At 43.5% G+C, this 16,590-nt stretch overlaps 1 protein-coding gene across 1 annotated transcript in view; it reads left to right on the top strand.

The window, feature by feature from the left end:
- Positions 1–16,328, top strand: part of LOC128661515 (uncharacterized) — a 309,387-nt gene extending 293,059 nt beyond the window's left edge. Inside the window, exon 20 of the mRNA XM_053715765.1 lies at positions 16,027–16,328. Coding sequence (XP_053571740.1) covers positions 16,027–16,328 — 302 coding nt within the window. The remainder of the gene's footprint in view (positions 1–16,026) is intronic.
- The last annotated feature ends 262 nt before the right edge of the window (positions 16,329–16,590 follow it).

The raw sequence follows: 16,590 nt of genomic DNA on the forward strand, positions 1-16,590 counted from the left end.
ATTGGTGGCGGTGTGTTATGAGACTTGATTGGATGCTACGGCTTGCACTGTTTGGGGGAGGAGGTATATCAGAACGCGCGCTCTTCAAAGTCTGCGCAGTTCTGGTGTGGCCAATCACGTGATTCCTTTGTTCTAGCATCGAAGCGGAGGGGTGTCACAGTGCTTCCCTGCAGATATTGGATGTGTGTGCAATTGCTCCTATACTTGCGATAAGCACCTCAGTTCTGCTGAGGTGTAGAGGAGTTCAGTACCTGAGAACTTGTATTTACACTGTGTCCCAAATTTTAGTACAAGCATTATTCTTATAACAGGACTGCCTTAAAGCGACAGTCGTTTTTTCAAAATTTTTTATTTCTCTTGCAAGATGTATCGAGTCCACGGATTCATCCATACTTGTGGGATATTCCCTGTTACACACTGCTATTTGTAACTGGCCCTTTAAATGGAAAATTGCCCTGCTTCCCTGGATTTTGGAGAAGCCTATTTGCCAGCCTCCTTCCACATGACTATGGCCCCTGAAAACATATTAACTTTTATTGGGTGTGTATGGCCCTTTAAGAACCGTCTGGGGACATATTGTGACTTTGGTGAACAATGCCCCTTTAAGACTATGTCCCCAGACCTGTGAAATGACTTGTCCCTGGTTTTCTCCCACTTGGTTCAGTTTCATTGTGTGCCATTAAGTGTTATGTGACAGACCCTTCGGTCAGAACTACAGAGATAACTTTGTTCAGCTTCAAGAAGCATTCTAAATACAAGTTTGCTGGGATCAGCTCTAATTAAGTTTAGTGATAAAACATTCCCATTGTCTAATCAGACTTCTAGTAGTGATAAGGTGGACTGCATTATTTTATTGTGTGTAAAATGTTATCTGCTAAAGTAATGTTGTGGCCTGTCAAAGGGAGTGTCTCTCTATCTAATATCAAATGTGTGATGGGGGATTTTATGCCTCCCCCTGAGAGTGTCCTGGTTGCATGTAACCTCAATAAAAAGCAGGCTGTGTGCTCCAGCACTTCAGACCTATGTTGACCCTCTAACTTGAAGCTTTGACTCATGTTTGTAGGATACAGCTTATATCACTACAGGGATTGCTATGTTTTTCATACTCCCTTAGCTACAGGGATTGCTACAGAAGGAAGAGGTTCACCTACTGGAGCCTGGTCGTAGGTCCAGGGCGCAGAGCAGACGGCGAGATACCAGCCCAGCAGCGGTGGTTCATAGAGTCTGCATTACTTATGGTGGCTACGCAGCAGTTAGAGTGTCTACGGTGCTGCTGCTCCTTTGGTGAGCGCTAGGAGCATCCTTTTCTACGGTCCAACTTCCAGCCAGCCTGGAGGCAACCGTAACATTCCCCTTCCCAACAGGAAGTGGCAAAGAGAGCACCCACAGCAGAGCTGTCTATATAGCTCCTCCCTTAGCTCCACCCCCCAGTGATTCTCTTTGCCGGCTCTAAGCAATAGGAAGGGTTAAGTGAGTGTGGTGACAAAAATGTTAGTTTTTATTTTCTCAAGCAAAAGTTTATTTTAAATGGTACCGGTGTGTACTATTCACTCTCTAGCAGAAAAGGGATGAAGATTTCTGCAAGGAGGATGATGATCTTAGAACTTTGTAACTAAGATCCACTGCTGTTCTCACAGAGGCTGAGGAGTACAGGAAAACTTCAGTTGGGGGAACGGTTTGCATGCTAAGCTGCATTGAGGTATGTTCAGTCAATTTTTTTCTAGACAGACTGATAATTCTAGAAAAGGCTGACAGTATCCCCATGAGGGAAGGGTAAGCTGTATTCAGAGACTTAGTATGGAATTCCAGCTTGCATAAAGGGCTAAGTTGTTATTGGTGACACTTGTAAGAAAAATGTTTTTTATTACAAGAGATTAACGTTTTGAGGGACTTTGGAGGTTCATTTTAGCTTATTTAAGGGTTATCAACCCACATGGCTAGTTTAGAAACACTTTGGTGTGTTTCTTTTAGGCCCCACTGACATTGAGTGAGGTGGGAGGGGCCTATTTTCGCACCTCAGATGCGCAGTTTATTTTACACACAAGACATCCAGCTGCTACTCCGGAGGGTCCTGCTGTACTTGAGGGCCTAAAGGAAGCTTTTTCCCCACAAATCTATTCCTAAGGGCGGGTAGGCGCCACAGCAGAGCTGTGGCAAGGTGCTGAACGTTTTTATACCGATTTCTCTTGTAAGGTGTATCCAGTCCACGGATCATCCATTACTTGTGGGATATTCTCATTCCCAACAGGAATTTGCAAGAGGATCACCCACAGCAGAGCTGTCTATATAGCTCCTCCCCTAACTGCCATACCCAGTCATTCTCTTGCAACTCTCGACAAGCATGGAAGCAGTAAGAGAGATGTGGTGAAATGTAGTTGTTTTTTCTTCAATCAAAAGTTTATTTTTAAATGGTACCGGAGTTTAACTATTTTGGTCCCTGGCAGAAAATAGAGGAAGAATCTGCCTGTGGTCTCTAATGATCTTAGCAGGTTGTAACTAAGATCCATTGCTGTTCTCACACATAACTGAAGAGAGAGGTAACTTCAGCTGGGGAATGGCATGCAGGTTATCCTGCTATGAGGTATGTGCAGTTTAAATTTTTTCTAGAGGAATGTAAATGCTAGAAAATGCTGCTGATACCAGATTTATTTAAGGTAAGCTTGATTACAGTGATTTAATAGCGACTGGTATGATGCTTACTGTAAGAGGTAATACTCTTATTATTTTTCAATTCCTGTCATATAAAACGTTTGCTGGGAGTGCTTAAACGTTTTTATATATGTTTTGGTGATAAAACTTTATTGGGGCCTAGTTTTTTTTCCACATGGCTGGCTTAAATTTGCCTAGAAACAGTTTTCTTAGGCCTCCCACTGTGTAGACATGAGTGGGAGGGGCCTAATTTAGCGCTTAATTGTGCAGTAACTTTTGCAGACTGAGACATCCAGCTTCCCTCAAGGAGTCCCCTGAATGCTATAGGCCCTCTGTAAAGTGTTTTTAGGCTTTCCAAAGTAGTTTGTATGGCAAGGTAGGGCCACAGCAGAGCTGTGGCAGTTTGTTGTGACTGTTAAAAAAAAGTATCTTTTTTTTTTTTATCCGTTTTTTAAACTAAGGGGTTAATCATCCATTTGCAAGTGGGTGCAATGCTCTGTTAGCTTATTATACACACTGTAAAAATTTCGTTTGATTTACTGCCTTTTTTCACTGTTTTTCAAATTCTGACCTTATTTATTTTTCTTAAAGGCACAGTACCGTTTTTATTTTTTGCTTGTTAACTTGCTTTAAAGTGTTTTCAAAGCTTGCTGGTCTCATTGCTAGTCTTTTTAAACATGTCTGACATAGAGGAAACTCCTTGTTCATTAAGTTTAGAAGCCATGGTGGAACCCCCTCTTAGAATGTGTACCAAATGTACTGATTTCACTTTAAGTAATAAAGACCATATTCTGTCTTTAAAAAATTTATCACCAGAGGAATCTGAAGAGGGGGAAGTTATGCCGACTAACTCGCCCCACGTGTCAGAACCTTTAAATCCCGCTCAAGGGACTTACGCTCAAGAGGCGCCAAATACATCTAGCGCGCCCATGGCGTTTACTTTACAAGACATGGCGGCAGTCATGGATAATACACTGTCAGCGGTATTATCCAGACTACCTGGGTTACTGGGAAAGCGAGACAGCTCTGGAGTTAGAAGAAATACAGAGCATACTGACGCTTTAGTAACTATGTCTGATACCCCCTCACAATATGCAGAAGCTGAGGAAGGAGAGCTTCTTTCTGTGGGTGATTTTTCTGACTCGGGAAGAGGATTCAACCTGATTCTGATATGTCAACATTTAAATTTAAGCTTGAACACTTCCGCGTGTTGCTCAGGGAGGTTTTAGCTGCTCTGAATGACTGTGATACAATTGCAGTGCCAGAGAAATTGTGCAGATTGGATAAATACTATGCAGTGCCTATTTACACTGATGTTTTTCCAATACCTAAAAGGTTTACAGAAATTATTACTAAGGAATGGGATAAGCAAGGTGTGCCGTTCTCTCCCCCTCCTATTTTTAAGAACATGTTTCCAATAGATGCCGCCACACGGGACTTATGGCAAATGGTCCCTAAGGTGGAGGGAGCAGTTTCTACCCTAGCTAAGCGTACTACTATCCCTGTCGAGGACAGTTGTGCTTTCTTAGATCCAATGGATAAAAGTTAGAGGGTTACCTTAAAGGGACACTGAACCCAAATTTTTTCTTTTGTTATTCAGAAAGAGCATGCAATTTTAAGCAACTTTCTAATTTACTCCTATTTTAATTTTTCTTCGTTCTCTTGCTATCATTATTTGAAAAAGAAGGCATCTAAGCTTTTTTTTGGTTTCAGTACTCTGGACAGCACTTTTTTATTGGTGGATGAATTTATCCCCCAATCAGCAAGGACAACCCAGGTTGTTCACCAAAAATGGGCCGGCATCTAAACTTACATTCTTGCATTTCAAATAAAGATACCAAGAGAATGAAGAAAATTTGATAATAGGAGTAAATTAGAAAGTTGCTTAAAATTCCATGCTCTATCTGAATCACAAAAGAACATTTTTGGTTACAGTGTCCCTTTAAGAAAATGTTTATTCAACAAGGTTTTATTCTACAGCCCCTTGCATGCATTGCCCCTATCACTGCTGCTGCGGCTTTCTGGTTTGAGTCTCTGGAAGAGGCTTTACAGTTAGAGACCCCATTGGATGATATACTTGACAAGCTTAGAGCACATAAGCTAGCCAATTCTTTTGTTTCTGATGCCATTGTTCATTTGACTAAACTAACGGCTAAGAATTCTGGTTTTGCTATTCAGGCGCATAGGGCGCTATGGCTTAAATCATGGTCAGCTGATGTTACTTCAAAGTCTAAGCTGCTCAATATTCCCTTCAAGGGGCAGACCCGATTCGGTCCTGGTTTGAAGGAGATCATTTCTGATATCACTGGAGGAAAAGGTCATGCCCTTCCTCAAGATAGGTCCAAATCAAGGGCCAAACAGACTAATTTGCGTGCCTTTCGAAACTTCAAGGCGAGTGCGGCATCAACTTCCTCTAATACAAAACAAGAGGGAACTTTTGCCCAGTCCAAGTCCGTCTGGAGACCTAACCAGACTTGGAACAAAGGTAAGCAGGCCAAAAAGCCTGCTGCTGCCTCTAAGACAGCATGAAAGATTGGCCCCCGATCCGGTAACGGATCTATTAGGGGGCAGACTTTCGCTCTTCGCCCAGGCTTGGGCAAGAGATGTCTAGGATCCCTGGGCGTTGGAAATTGTATCCCAGGGATATCTTCTGGACTTCAAGGCTTCTCCAAAAGGGAGATTTCACCTTTCACAATTATCTGCAAACCAGATAAAGAGAGAGGCATTTTTACGCTGTGTTCAAGACGACCTAGTTATGGGAGTGATCCACCCAGTTCCAAAGGAGGAACAGGGACAAGGATTCTATTCAAATCTGTTTGTGGTTCCCAATAAAGAGGGAACCTTCAGACCAATCTTAGATCTCAAGATCTTAAACAAATTTCTCAGGGTTCCATCGTTCAAGATGCAGACTATTCGTACCATCCTACCTATGATCCAGGAGGGTCAATACATGACTACAGTCGATTTAAAGGATGCTTATCTTCACATTCCAATACACAAAGATCATTGGTTTCTCAAGTTTGCCTTCCTAGACAGGCATTACCAGTTTGTAGCTCTTCCCTTTGGGTTAGCTACAGCCCCAATAATCTTTTCAAAGGTTCTGGGGTCACTTCTGGCGGTCCTAAGGCCGCGGGGCATAGCAGTGGCCCCTTATTTAGACGACATTCTGATACAGGCGTCAAATTGCCAAGTCTCCTACGGACATAGTTCTGGCATTTCTGAAGTCGCATGGGTGGAAGTGAACGAAGAAAAGAGTTCTCTATCCCCTCTCACAAGAGTCTCCTTTCTGGGAACTCTAATAGATTCTGTAGAAATGAGGATTTACCTGACAGAGACCAGGTTATCAAAACTTCTAAATTCCTGCCGTGTTCTTTATTCCACTTCTCGCCCTTCGGTGGCTCAGTGTATGGAAGTAATCAGCTTAATGGTAGCGGCAATGGACATAGTACCGTTTGCCCGCCTACATCTCAGACCGCTGCAACTCTGCATGCTCAGTCAGTGGAATGGGGATTACACAGATTTGTCCCCTCTACTAAATCTGGATCAAGAGACCAGGGATTCTCTTCTCTGGTGGCTATCTCGGATCCATCTGTCCAAAGGTATGACCTTTCGCAGGCCAGATTGGACTATTGTAACGACAGATGCCAGCCTTCTAGGCTGGGGGGCAGTCTGGAACTCTCTGAAGGCTCAGGGATCGTGGACTCAGGAGGAGACACTCTTTCCGATAAACATTCTGGAACCAAGAGCGATATTCAATGCTCTTCAGGCTTGGCCTCAGCTAGCGACAATGAGGTTCATAAGATTTCAGTCGGACAACATCACGACTGTGGCTTACATCAACCATCAAGGGGGAACAAGGAGTTCCCTAGCGATGTTGGAAGTCTCAAAGATAATTCGCTGGGCAGAGATTCACTCTTGCCACCTATCTGCTATCCATATCCCAGGTATAGAGAACTGGGAGGCGGATTTTCTAAGTCGACAGACTTTTCATCCGGAGGTGTTTGCACAATTGATTCATCGTTGGGGCAAACAAGAACTGGATCTCATGGCGTCTCGCCAGAACGCCAAACTTCCTTGTTACGGATCCAGGTCCAAGGATCCCAAGGCGACGCTGATAGTTGCTCTAGCAGCGCCTTGGTCCTTCAACCTGGCTTATGTGTTTCCACCGTTTCCTCTGCTCCCTCGTCTGATTGCCAAAATCAAGCAGGAGAGAGCATCGGTAATCTTGATAGCGCCTGCGTGGCCACGCAGGACTTGGTATGCAAATCGGGTGGACATGTCATCCTTTCCACCATGGACTCTGCCGCTGAGACAGGACCTTCTACTTCAGGGTCCTTTCAACCATCCAAATCTAATTTCTCTGAGACTGACTGCCTGGAGATTGAACGCTTGATCTTATCAAAGCGTGGCTTCTCAGAGTCAGTCGACACCTTAATTCAGGCACGGAAGCCTGTCACCAGGAAAATCTATTATAAGATATGGCGTAAATATCTTTATTGGTGCGAATCCAAGGGTTACTCATGGAGTAAAGTCAGGATTCCCAGGATATTATCCTTTCTCCAAGAAGGATTGGAAAAAGGATTGTCGGCTAGTTCCTTAAAGGGACAGATTTCTGCTCTGTCTATTCTTTTGCGCAAGCGTCTGGCGGATGTTCCAGACGTTCAGGCTTTTTGTCAGGCTTTAGTTAGAATCAAGCCTGTGTTTTAACCCGTTGCTCCGCCATGGAGTTTAAATTTGGTTCTTAAAGTTTTTCAAGGGGCTCCGTTTGAACCTCTTCATTCCATAGATATCAAACTTTTATCTTGGAAAGTTCTATTTTTAGTAGCTATTTCCTCGGCTCGTAGAGTTTCAGAGTTATCTGCCTTACAATGTGATTCCCCTTATCTGATCTTCCATGCAGATAAGGTAGTTTTGTGTACCAAACCTGGGTTTTTACCTAAGGTGGTATCTAATAAGAATATCGATCAGGAGATTGTTGTTCCGTCATTGTGTCCTAATCCTTCTTCAAAGAAGGAATGTCTGTTACACAATCTTGACGTGGTTCGTGCTTTAAAGTATTATTTACAAGCTACTAAAGATTTTCGTCAAACATCTGCTTTGTTTGTTGTCTACTCTGGACAGAGGAAAGGCCAAAAGGCTTCGGCAACCTCTCTTTCGCTTTGGCTAAGAAGTATAATACGCTTGGCTTATGAGACTGCTGGCCAGCAGCCTCCTGAAAGGATTACAGCTCATTCTACTAGAGCTGTGGCTTCCACATGGGCCTTTAAAAATGAGGCTTCTGTTGAACAGATTTGCAAGACGGCAACTTGGTCTTCGCTTCATACTTTTTCAAAATTTTATAAATTTGATACTTTTGCTTCTTCTGAGGCTATTTTTGGGAGAAAGATTTTACAGGCAGTAGTACCTTCCGTTTAAGTACCTGCCTTGTCCCTCCCTTCATCCGTGTACTTTAGCTTTGGTATTGGTATCCCACAAGTAATGGATGATCCGTGGACTGGATACACCTTACAAGAGAAAACATAATTTATGCTTACCTGATAAATGTATTTCTATTGTGGTGTATCCAGTCCACGGCCCGCCCTGTCATTTTAAGGCAGGTATTTTTTAACTTTAAACTACAGTCACCACTGCACCCTATGGTTTCTCCTTTCTCTTGCTTGTCTTCGGTCGAATGACTGGATATGGCAGTTAGGGGAGGAGCTATATAGACAGCTCTGCTGTGGGTGATCCTCTTGCAACTTCCTGTTGGGAATGAGAATATCCCACAAGTAATGGATGATCCGTGGACTTGATACACCACAAGAGAAATACATTTATCAGGTAAGCATAAATTATGTTTTTTGACGTTTTGTCAATACGATTTTCCATTAAGGGGTTAATCGTTTATTTGACTGGTTGGGGCAATCTTACTAAGGCTTTATGATTCCACTGTAAAAATTTCAAATAGTTTGCTGCTTTTTTACACTGTTTTGCAGAGTTTGTGCATCTTCTTTTCTCTTAAAGGCACAGTACCGTTTTTTTTCTAAGTCTTGTTAAATCATGGTCAGCTATTCAGTTTTGTCTCAAGTAATAAATCTGGATCCTGTCACCAGGCACTCCCTGTCTTGGTGGCTGGCACCAAAGCTGGCAGAGAGGGGAATGAGCTTCCTTCGTCTTACATGGGAGATAATCTCTACGAATGCAAGTTTCTCCAGTCGGGAAGCTGTTTGGGGCCCCAGGAAAGTGCAAGATGTATTTCCCCTCAAGAAACATCTCTTCCAATAAACATTCTAGAGCTCAGAGCCATTTTCAACACTCTTCTAGCATGGACCAGTCTGAATTCTGTCCCTTCTATTCGATTTTAGTTAGACCATGTCACAGTGGTGGCGTATGGCACCCACCAAGAGGGGGACTCGCCGCTCTCTAGCCATGAGAGTGAGATTGCATTCTGACATGGGGGGAGAGTCACCAGTGTCTCGTCTCCCCAATTCACATTCCAGGAGTGGAGAACTGGGAAGCAGACTAAGTTTACAGTTTCTCCACTGAAGCGAATGGTCTCTCATTCAGAAGATATTCAATCAGATTGTCTCTCTATGGGGCCTTCCGGAGATAGCTCTCACAGCCTCCCGTATAAATTTCAAGCATCCGGGGTACGGATAGTCGTCTTCCTCGAATCGTATTGAGGATCAAGCGAGAGAGGGTGTTGGCAATCCTGATATCTCCTGCGTGGCCATAGATGTCTGCTCCTCCATGGCGCCTTACTCACAGGAACTGAACCTTGAGCTAGAAAGTCCAACCTCTATTTAAATGTGATTGACTCTTACCTGCAGGCACATAAACTTGTTACCAGGCGTATCTATCATAAGATCTGTAAGGGTTATCTCTGTCCTGGTGTGCTGATTGTGAGTTTTCTTGGCACAAGATAAAAATTCTGTGTATTCTTCAGTCTCTTCAAGGGTCAAGTTCTATTTGCTAAATTCAATTTTACAGGTTCTTGTCTCAGTGGACACCGTTCTGGGAAGGAAGGTTTATTTTTTCTCCAACATAGGTGTGTCCGGTCCACGGCGTCATCCTTACTTGTGGGATATTCTCTTCCCCAACAGGAAATGGCAAAGAGCCCAGCAAAGCTGGTCACATGATCCCTCCTAGGCTCCGCCTACCCCAGTCATTCTCTTTGCCGTTGTACAGGCAACATCTCCACGGAGATGGCTTAGAGTTTTTTAGTGTTTAACTGTAGTTTTTATTATTCAATCAAGAGTTTGTTATTTTGAAATAGTGCTGGTATGTACTATTTACTCAGAAACAGAAAAGAGATGAAGATTTCTGTTTGTATGAGGAAAATGATTTTAGCAACCGTAACTAAAATCCATGGCTGTTCCACACAGGACTGTTGAGAGCAATTAACTTCAGTTGGGGGAACAGTGTGCAGTCTCTTGCTGCTTGAGGTATGACACATTCTAACAAGACGATGTAATGCTGGAAGCTGTCATTTTCCCTATGGGATCCGGTAAGCCATGTTTATTACGATCATAAATAAGGGCTTCACAAGGGCTTATTAAGACTGTAGACTGTTTCTGGGCTAAATCGATTCATTATTAACACATATTTAGCCTTGAGGAATCATTTTATCTGGGTATTTTGATATAATAATATCGGCAGGCACTGTATTAGACACCTTATTCCTTAGGGGCTTTCCCAAAGCTTAAGCAGAGCCTCATTTTCGCGCCGGTGTGGCGCACTTGTTTTTGAGAGGCATGGCATGCAGTCGCATGTGAGAGGAGCTCTGATACTTAGAAAAGACTTTCTGAAGGCGTCATTTGGTATCGTATTCCCCTTTGGGCTTGGTTGGGTCTCAGCAAAGCAGATACCAGGGACTGTAAAGGGGTTAAAGTTTAAAACGGCTCCGGTTCCGTTATTTTAAGGGTTAAAGCTTCCAAATTTGGTGTGCAATACTTTTAAGGCTTTAAGACACTGTGGTGAAAATTTGGTGAATTTTGAACAATTCCTTCATGTTTTTTCGCAATTGCAGTAATAAAGTGTGTTCAGTTTAAAATTTAAAGTGACAGTAACGGTTTTATTTTAAAACGTTTTTGTACTTTGTTATCAAGTTTATGCCTGTTTAACATGTCTGAACTACCAGATAGACTGTGTTCTGAATGTGGGGAAGCCAGAATTCCTATTCATTTAAATAAATGTGATTTATGTGATAATGACAATGATGCCCAAGATGATTCCTCAAGTGAGGGGAGTAAGCATGGTACTGCATCATTCCCTCCTTCGTCTACACGAGTCTTGCCCACTCAGGAGGCCCCTAGTACATCTAGCGCGCCAATACTCCTTACTATGCAACAATTAACGGCTGTAATGGATAATTCTGTCAAAAACATTTTAGCCAAAATGAACCCTTGTCAGCGTAAGCGTGGCTGCTCTGTTTTAGATACTGAAGAGCATGACGACGCTGATATTAATATCTCTGAAGGGCCCCTAACCCAGTCTGATGGGGCCAGGGAGGTTTTGTCTGAGGGAGAAATTACTGATTCAGGGAACATTTCTCAACAGGCTGAACCTGATGTGATTGCATTTAAATTTAAGTTGGAACATCTCCGCATTCTGCTTAAGGAGGTATTATCCACTCTGGATGATTGTGAAAAGTTGGTCATCCCAGAGAAACTATGTAAAATGGACAAGTTCCTAGAGGTGCCGGGGCTCCCAGAAGCTTTTCCTATACCCAAGCGGGTGGCGGACATTGTTAATAAAGAATGGGAAAGGCCCGGTATTCCTTTCGTCCCTCCCCCCATATTTAAAAAATTGTTTCCTATGGTCGACCCCAGAAAGGACTTATGGCAGACAGTCCCCAAGGTCGAGGGAGCGGTTTCCACTTTAAACAAACGCACCACTATACCCATAGAGGATAGTTGTGCTTTCAAAGATCCTATGGATAAAAAATTAGAAGGTTTGCTTAAAAAGATGTTTGTTCAGCAGGGTTACCTTCTACAACCAATTTCATGCATTGTCCCTGTCGCTACAGCCGCATGTTTCTGGTTCGATGAGCTGATAAAGACGCTCGATAGTGATTCTCCTCCTTATGAGGAGATTATGGACAGAATCAATGCTCTCAAATTGGCTAATTCTTTCACCCTAGACGCCACTTTGCAATTGGCTAGGTTAGCGGCTAAGAATTCTGGGTTTGCTATTGTGGCGCGCAGAGCGCTTTGGTTGAAATCTTGGTCGGCTGATGCGTCTTCCAAGAACAAGCTACTAAACATTCCTTTCAAGGGGAAAACGCTGTTTGGCCCTGACTTGAAAGAGATTATCTCTGATATCACTGGGGGTAAGGGCCACGCCCTTCCTCAGGATCGGCCTTTCAAGGCAAAAAATAGACCTAATTTTCGTCCCTTTCGTAAAAACGGACCAGCCCAAAGTGCTACGTCCTCTAAGCAAGAGGGTAATACTTCTCAAGCCAAGCCAGCTTGGAGACCAATGCAAGGCTGGAACAAGGGAAAGCAGGCCAAGAAACCTGCCACTGCTACCAAGACAGCATGAAATGTTGGCCCCCGATCCGGGACCGGATCTGGTGGGGGGCAGACTCTCTCTCTTCGCTCAGGCTTGGGCAAGAGATGTTCTGGATCCTTGGGCGCTAGAAATAGTCTCCCAAGGTTATCTTCTGGAATTCAAGGGACTTCCCCCAAGGGGGAGGTTCCACAGGTCTCAGTTGTCTTCAGACCACATAAGAAGACAGGCGTTCTTACATTGTGTAGAAGACCTGTTAAAAATGGGAGTGATTCATCCAGTTCCATTAAGAGAACAAGGGATGGGGTTCTACTCCAATCTGTTCATAGTTCCCAAAAAAGAGGGAACGTTCAGACCAATCTTAGATCTCAAGATCTTAAACAAGTTTCTCAAGGTTCCATCGTTCAAGATGGAAACCATTCGAACTATTCTTCCTTCCATCCAGGAAGGTCAATTCATGACCACGGTGGATTTAAAGGATGCTTATCTACATATTCCTATCCACAAGGAACATCATCGGTTCCTAAGGTTCGCATTCCTGGACAAACATTACCAGTTCGTGGCGCTTCCTTTCGGATTAGCCACTGCTCCAAGGATTTTCACAAAGGTACTAGGGTCCCTTCTAGCTGTGCTACGACCAAGGGGCGTTGCGGTAGTACCTTACTTGGACGACATTCTGATTCAAGCGTCGTCCCTTCCTCAAGCAAAGGCTCACACGGACATCGTCCTGGCCTTTCTCAGATCTCACGGATGGAAAGTGAACGTGGAAAAGAGTTCTCTATCTCCGTCGACAAGGGTTCCCTTCTTGGGAACAATTATAGACTCCTTAGAAATGAGGATTTTTCTGACAGAGGTCAGAAAAACAAAACTTCTAGACTCTTGTCGGATACTTCATTCCGTTCCTCTTCCTTCCATAGCTCAGTGCATGGAAGTGATCGGGTTGATGGTAGCGGCAATGGACATAGTTCCTTTTGCGCGCATTCATCTAAGACCATTACAACTGTGCATGCTCAGTCAGTGGAATGGGGACTATACAGACTTGTCTCCGAAGATACAAGTAAATCAGAGGACCAGAGACTCACTCCGTTGGTGGCTGTCCCTGGACAACCTGTCACAAGGGATGACATTCCGCAGACCAGAGTGGGTCATTGTCACGACCGACGCCAGTCTGATGGGCTGGGGCGCGGTCTGGGGATCCCTGAAAGCTCAGGGTCTTTGGTCTCGGGAAGAATCTCTTCTACCGATAAATATTCTGGAACTGAGAGCGATATTCAATGCTCTCAAGGCTTGGCCTCAGCTAGCGAGGACCAAGTTCATACGGTTTCAATCAGACAACATGACAACTGTGGCGTACATCAACCATCAGGGGGGAACAAGGAGTTCCCTAGCGATGGAAGAAGTGACCAAAATCATTCTATGGGCGGAGTCTCACTCCTGCCACCTGTCTGCTATCCACATCCCAGGAGTGGAAAATTGGGAAGCGGATTTTCTGAGTCGTCAGACATTGCATCCGGGGGAGTGGGAACTCCATCCGGAAATCTTTGCCCAAGTCACTCACCTGTGGGGCATTCCAGACATGGATCTGATGGCCTCTCGTCAGAACTTCAAAGTTCCTTGCTACGGGGCCAGATCCAGGGATCCCAAGGCGGCTCTAGTGGATGCACTAGTAGCACCTTGGACCTTCAAACTAGCTTATGTGTTCCCGCCATTTCCTCTCATCCCCAGGCTGGTAGCCAGGATCAATCAGGAGAGGGCGTCGGTGATCTTGATAGCTCCTGCGTGGCCACGCAGGACTTGGTATGCAGATCTGGTGAATATGTCATCGGCTCCACCTTGGAAGCTACCTTTGAGACGAGACCTTCTTGTTCAGGGTCCGTTCGAACATCCGAATCTGGTTTCACTCCAGCTGACTGCTTGGAGATTGAACGCTTGATTTTATCGAAGCGAGGATTCTCAGATTCTGTTATCGATACTCTTGTTCAGGCCAGAAAGCCTGTAACTAGAAAGATTTACCACAAAATTTGGAAAAAATATATCTGTTGGTGTGAATCTAAAGGATTCCCTTGGGACAAGGTTAAGATTCCTAGGATTCTATCCTTCCTTCAAGAAGGATTGGAAAAAGGATTATCTGCAAGTTCCCTGAAGGGACAGATTTCTGCCTTGTCGGTGTTACTTCACAAAAAGCTGGCAGCTGTGCCAGATGTTCAAGCCTTTGTTCAGGCTCTGGTTAGAATCAAGCCTGTTTACAAACCTTTGACTCCTCCTTGGAGTCTCAATTTAGTTCTTTCAGTTCTTCAGGGGGTTCCGTTTGAACCCTTACATTCCGTTGATATTAAGTTATTATCTTGGAAAGTTTTGTTTTTAGTTGCAATTTCTTCTGCTAGAAGAGTTTCAGAATTATCTGCTCTGCAGTGTTCTCCTCCTTATCTGGTGTTCCATGCAGATAAGGTGGTTTTACGTACTAAACCTGGTTTTCTTCCAAAAGTTGTTTCTAACAAAAACATTAACCAGGAGATTATCGTACCTTCTCTGTGTCCGAAACCAGTTTCAAAGAAGGAACGTTTGTTGCACAATTTGGATGTTGTTCGCGCTCTAAAATTCTATTTAGATGCTACAAAGGATTTTAGACAAACATCTTCCTTGTTTGTTGTTTATTCAGGTAAAAGGAGAGGTCAAAAAGCAACTTCTACCTCTCTCTCTTTTTGGATTAAAAGCATCATCAGATTGGCTTACGAGACTGCCGGACGGCAGCCTCCCGAAAGAATCACAGCTCATTCCACTAGGGCTGTGGCTTCCACATGGGCCTTCAAGAACGAGGCTTCTGTTGATCAGATATGTAGGGCAGCGACTTGGTCTTCACTGCACACTTTTACCAAATTTTACAAGTTTGATACTTTTGCTTCTTCTGAGGCTATTTTTGGGAGAAAGGTTTTGCAAGCCGTGGTGCCTTCCATTTAGGTGACCTGATTTGCTCCCTCCCTTCATCCGTGTCCTAAAGCTTTGGTATTGGTTCCCACAAGTAAGGATGACGCCGTGGACCGGACACACCTATGTTGGAGAAAACAGAATTTATGTTTACCTGATAAATTTCTTTCTCCAACGGTGTGTCCGGTCCACGGCCCGCCCTGGTTTTTTAATCAGGTCTGATAATTTATTTTCTTTAACTACAGTCACCACGGTACCATATGGTTTCTCCTATGCAAATATTCCTCCTTAACGTCGGTCGAATGACTGGGGTAGGCGGAGCCTAGGAGGGATCATGTGACCAGCTTTGCTGGGCTCTTTGCCATTTCCTGTTGGGGAAGAGAATATCCCACAAGTAAGGATGACGCCGTGGACCGGACACACCGTTGGAGAAAGAAATTTATCAGGTAAACATAAATTCTGTTTTTCAGGCATTTCCCACCCGTTTTTTTTTTTTTTTTTTATTGACTCCTTGGGTATTGGTTCCCACGAGTAAGGATTTTGTGGACTTACCACCTAGAAAGAAAACATAATTTATCTTACCTTTATAAATGTATTTCTTTCTTGGTGGTAAGAGTCCACAGACCCGCCCCTTTTTTGTTGGTTGGCAGCAGTTATAATTTGCACCTCCTTTACCCTACTATCCTTACTTTCCTTTTTCTTGGCTATGCATTCTAGTGGGAGAAAGAAATTAATTTATCAGGTAAGCATAAATTATTATTTTTTACAGGCAAAAAGATTGTGGCTTACTGCTGCAGAAAATTTGTAATTCATATATAACTTTGTTTGAGGTTTGTGCATCCACAAATTGCATACAGGTGTGGTTGATTTGTGTGTGTGTGGGGGGGTTTAAACGCCCCAAATGTATAAATTTTTTAACACTGCTAATGCAAGCCCTCATTACAGTTTTGTTTATTTTTACAGATCATCCAGTTGATTACAGTGAACAACTAGGATTTCCTGTTTCTCAAAGGCCTACAAGAGAGCCATGGTTAAACCAGAAGCGTCCTCCTTTACAGCGTTTTCCTGCAATGCACATGCAACAAAGAATGCCACCCGTACCTATAAACCATGATGCATACAGAGATTTTCCACCTGGCGTCCCCATGAACGAATTCACTGCACGATTTTTTGAAAACGTCAAATACAAAGACTTTTCAGAAGTTGAAGTATTATTGACTGAAATGTCTTTTAAAAACCCAGCTTTCAGAGGTAATTTTCAATAGCCGGCAGTAACATTATGTTTTTAACACATGGTTAAGAGAACAAATGCATGTTAAAGGGACAGTAAACACCAGAATATTTTTTGTTTAAAAAGGTAGATAATCCCTTGATTACTTATTCCCCAATTTTGCATAACAAACACAGTTATAATAATATACTTTTTACCTCTGTGATTACCTTGTATCTATGCCTCTGCAAACTGCCCCCTTATTTCAGTTCTTTTGACAGACTTGCATTTTTAGCCAATCAGTGCGGACTCCTAGG

This window comes from Bombina bombina, chromosome 5 (assembly GCF_027579735.1).
Source record: "Bombina bombina isolate aBomBom1 chromosome 5, aBomBom1.pri, whole genome shotgun sequence".
Taxonomy (NCBI): Eukaryota; Metazoa; Chordata; class Amphibia; order Anura; family Bombinatoridae; genus Bombina; species Bombina bombina.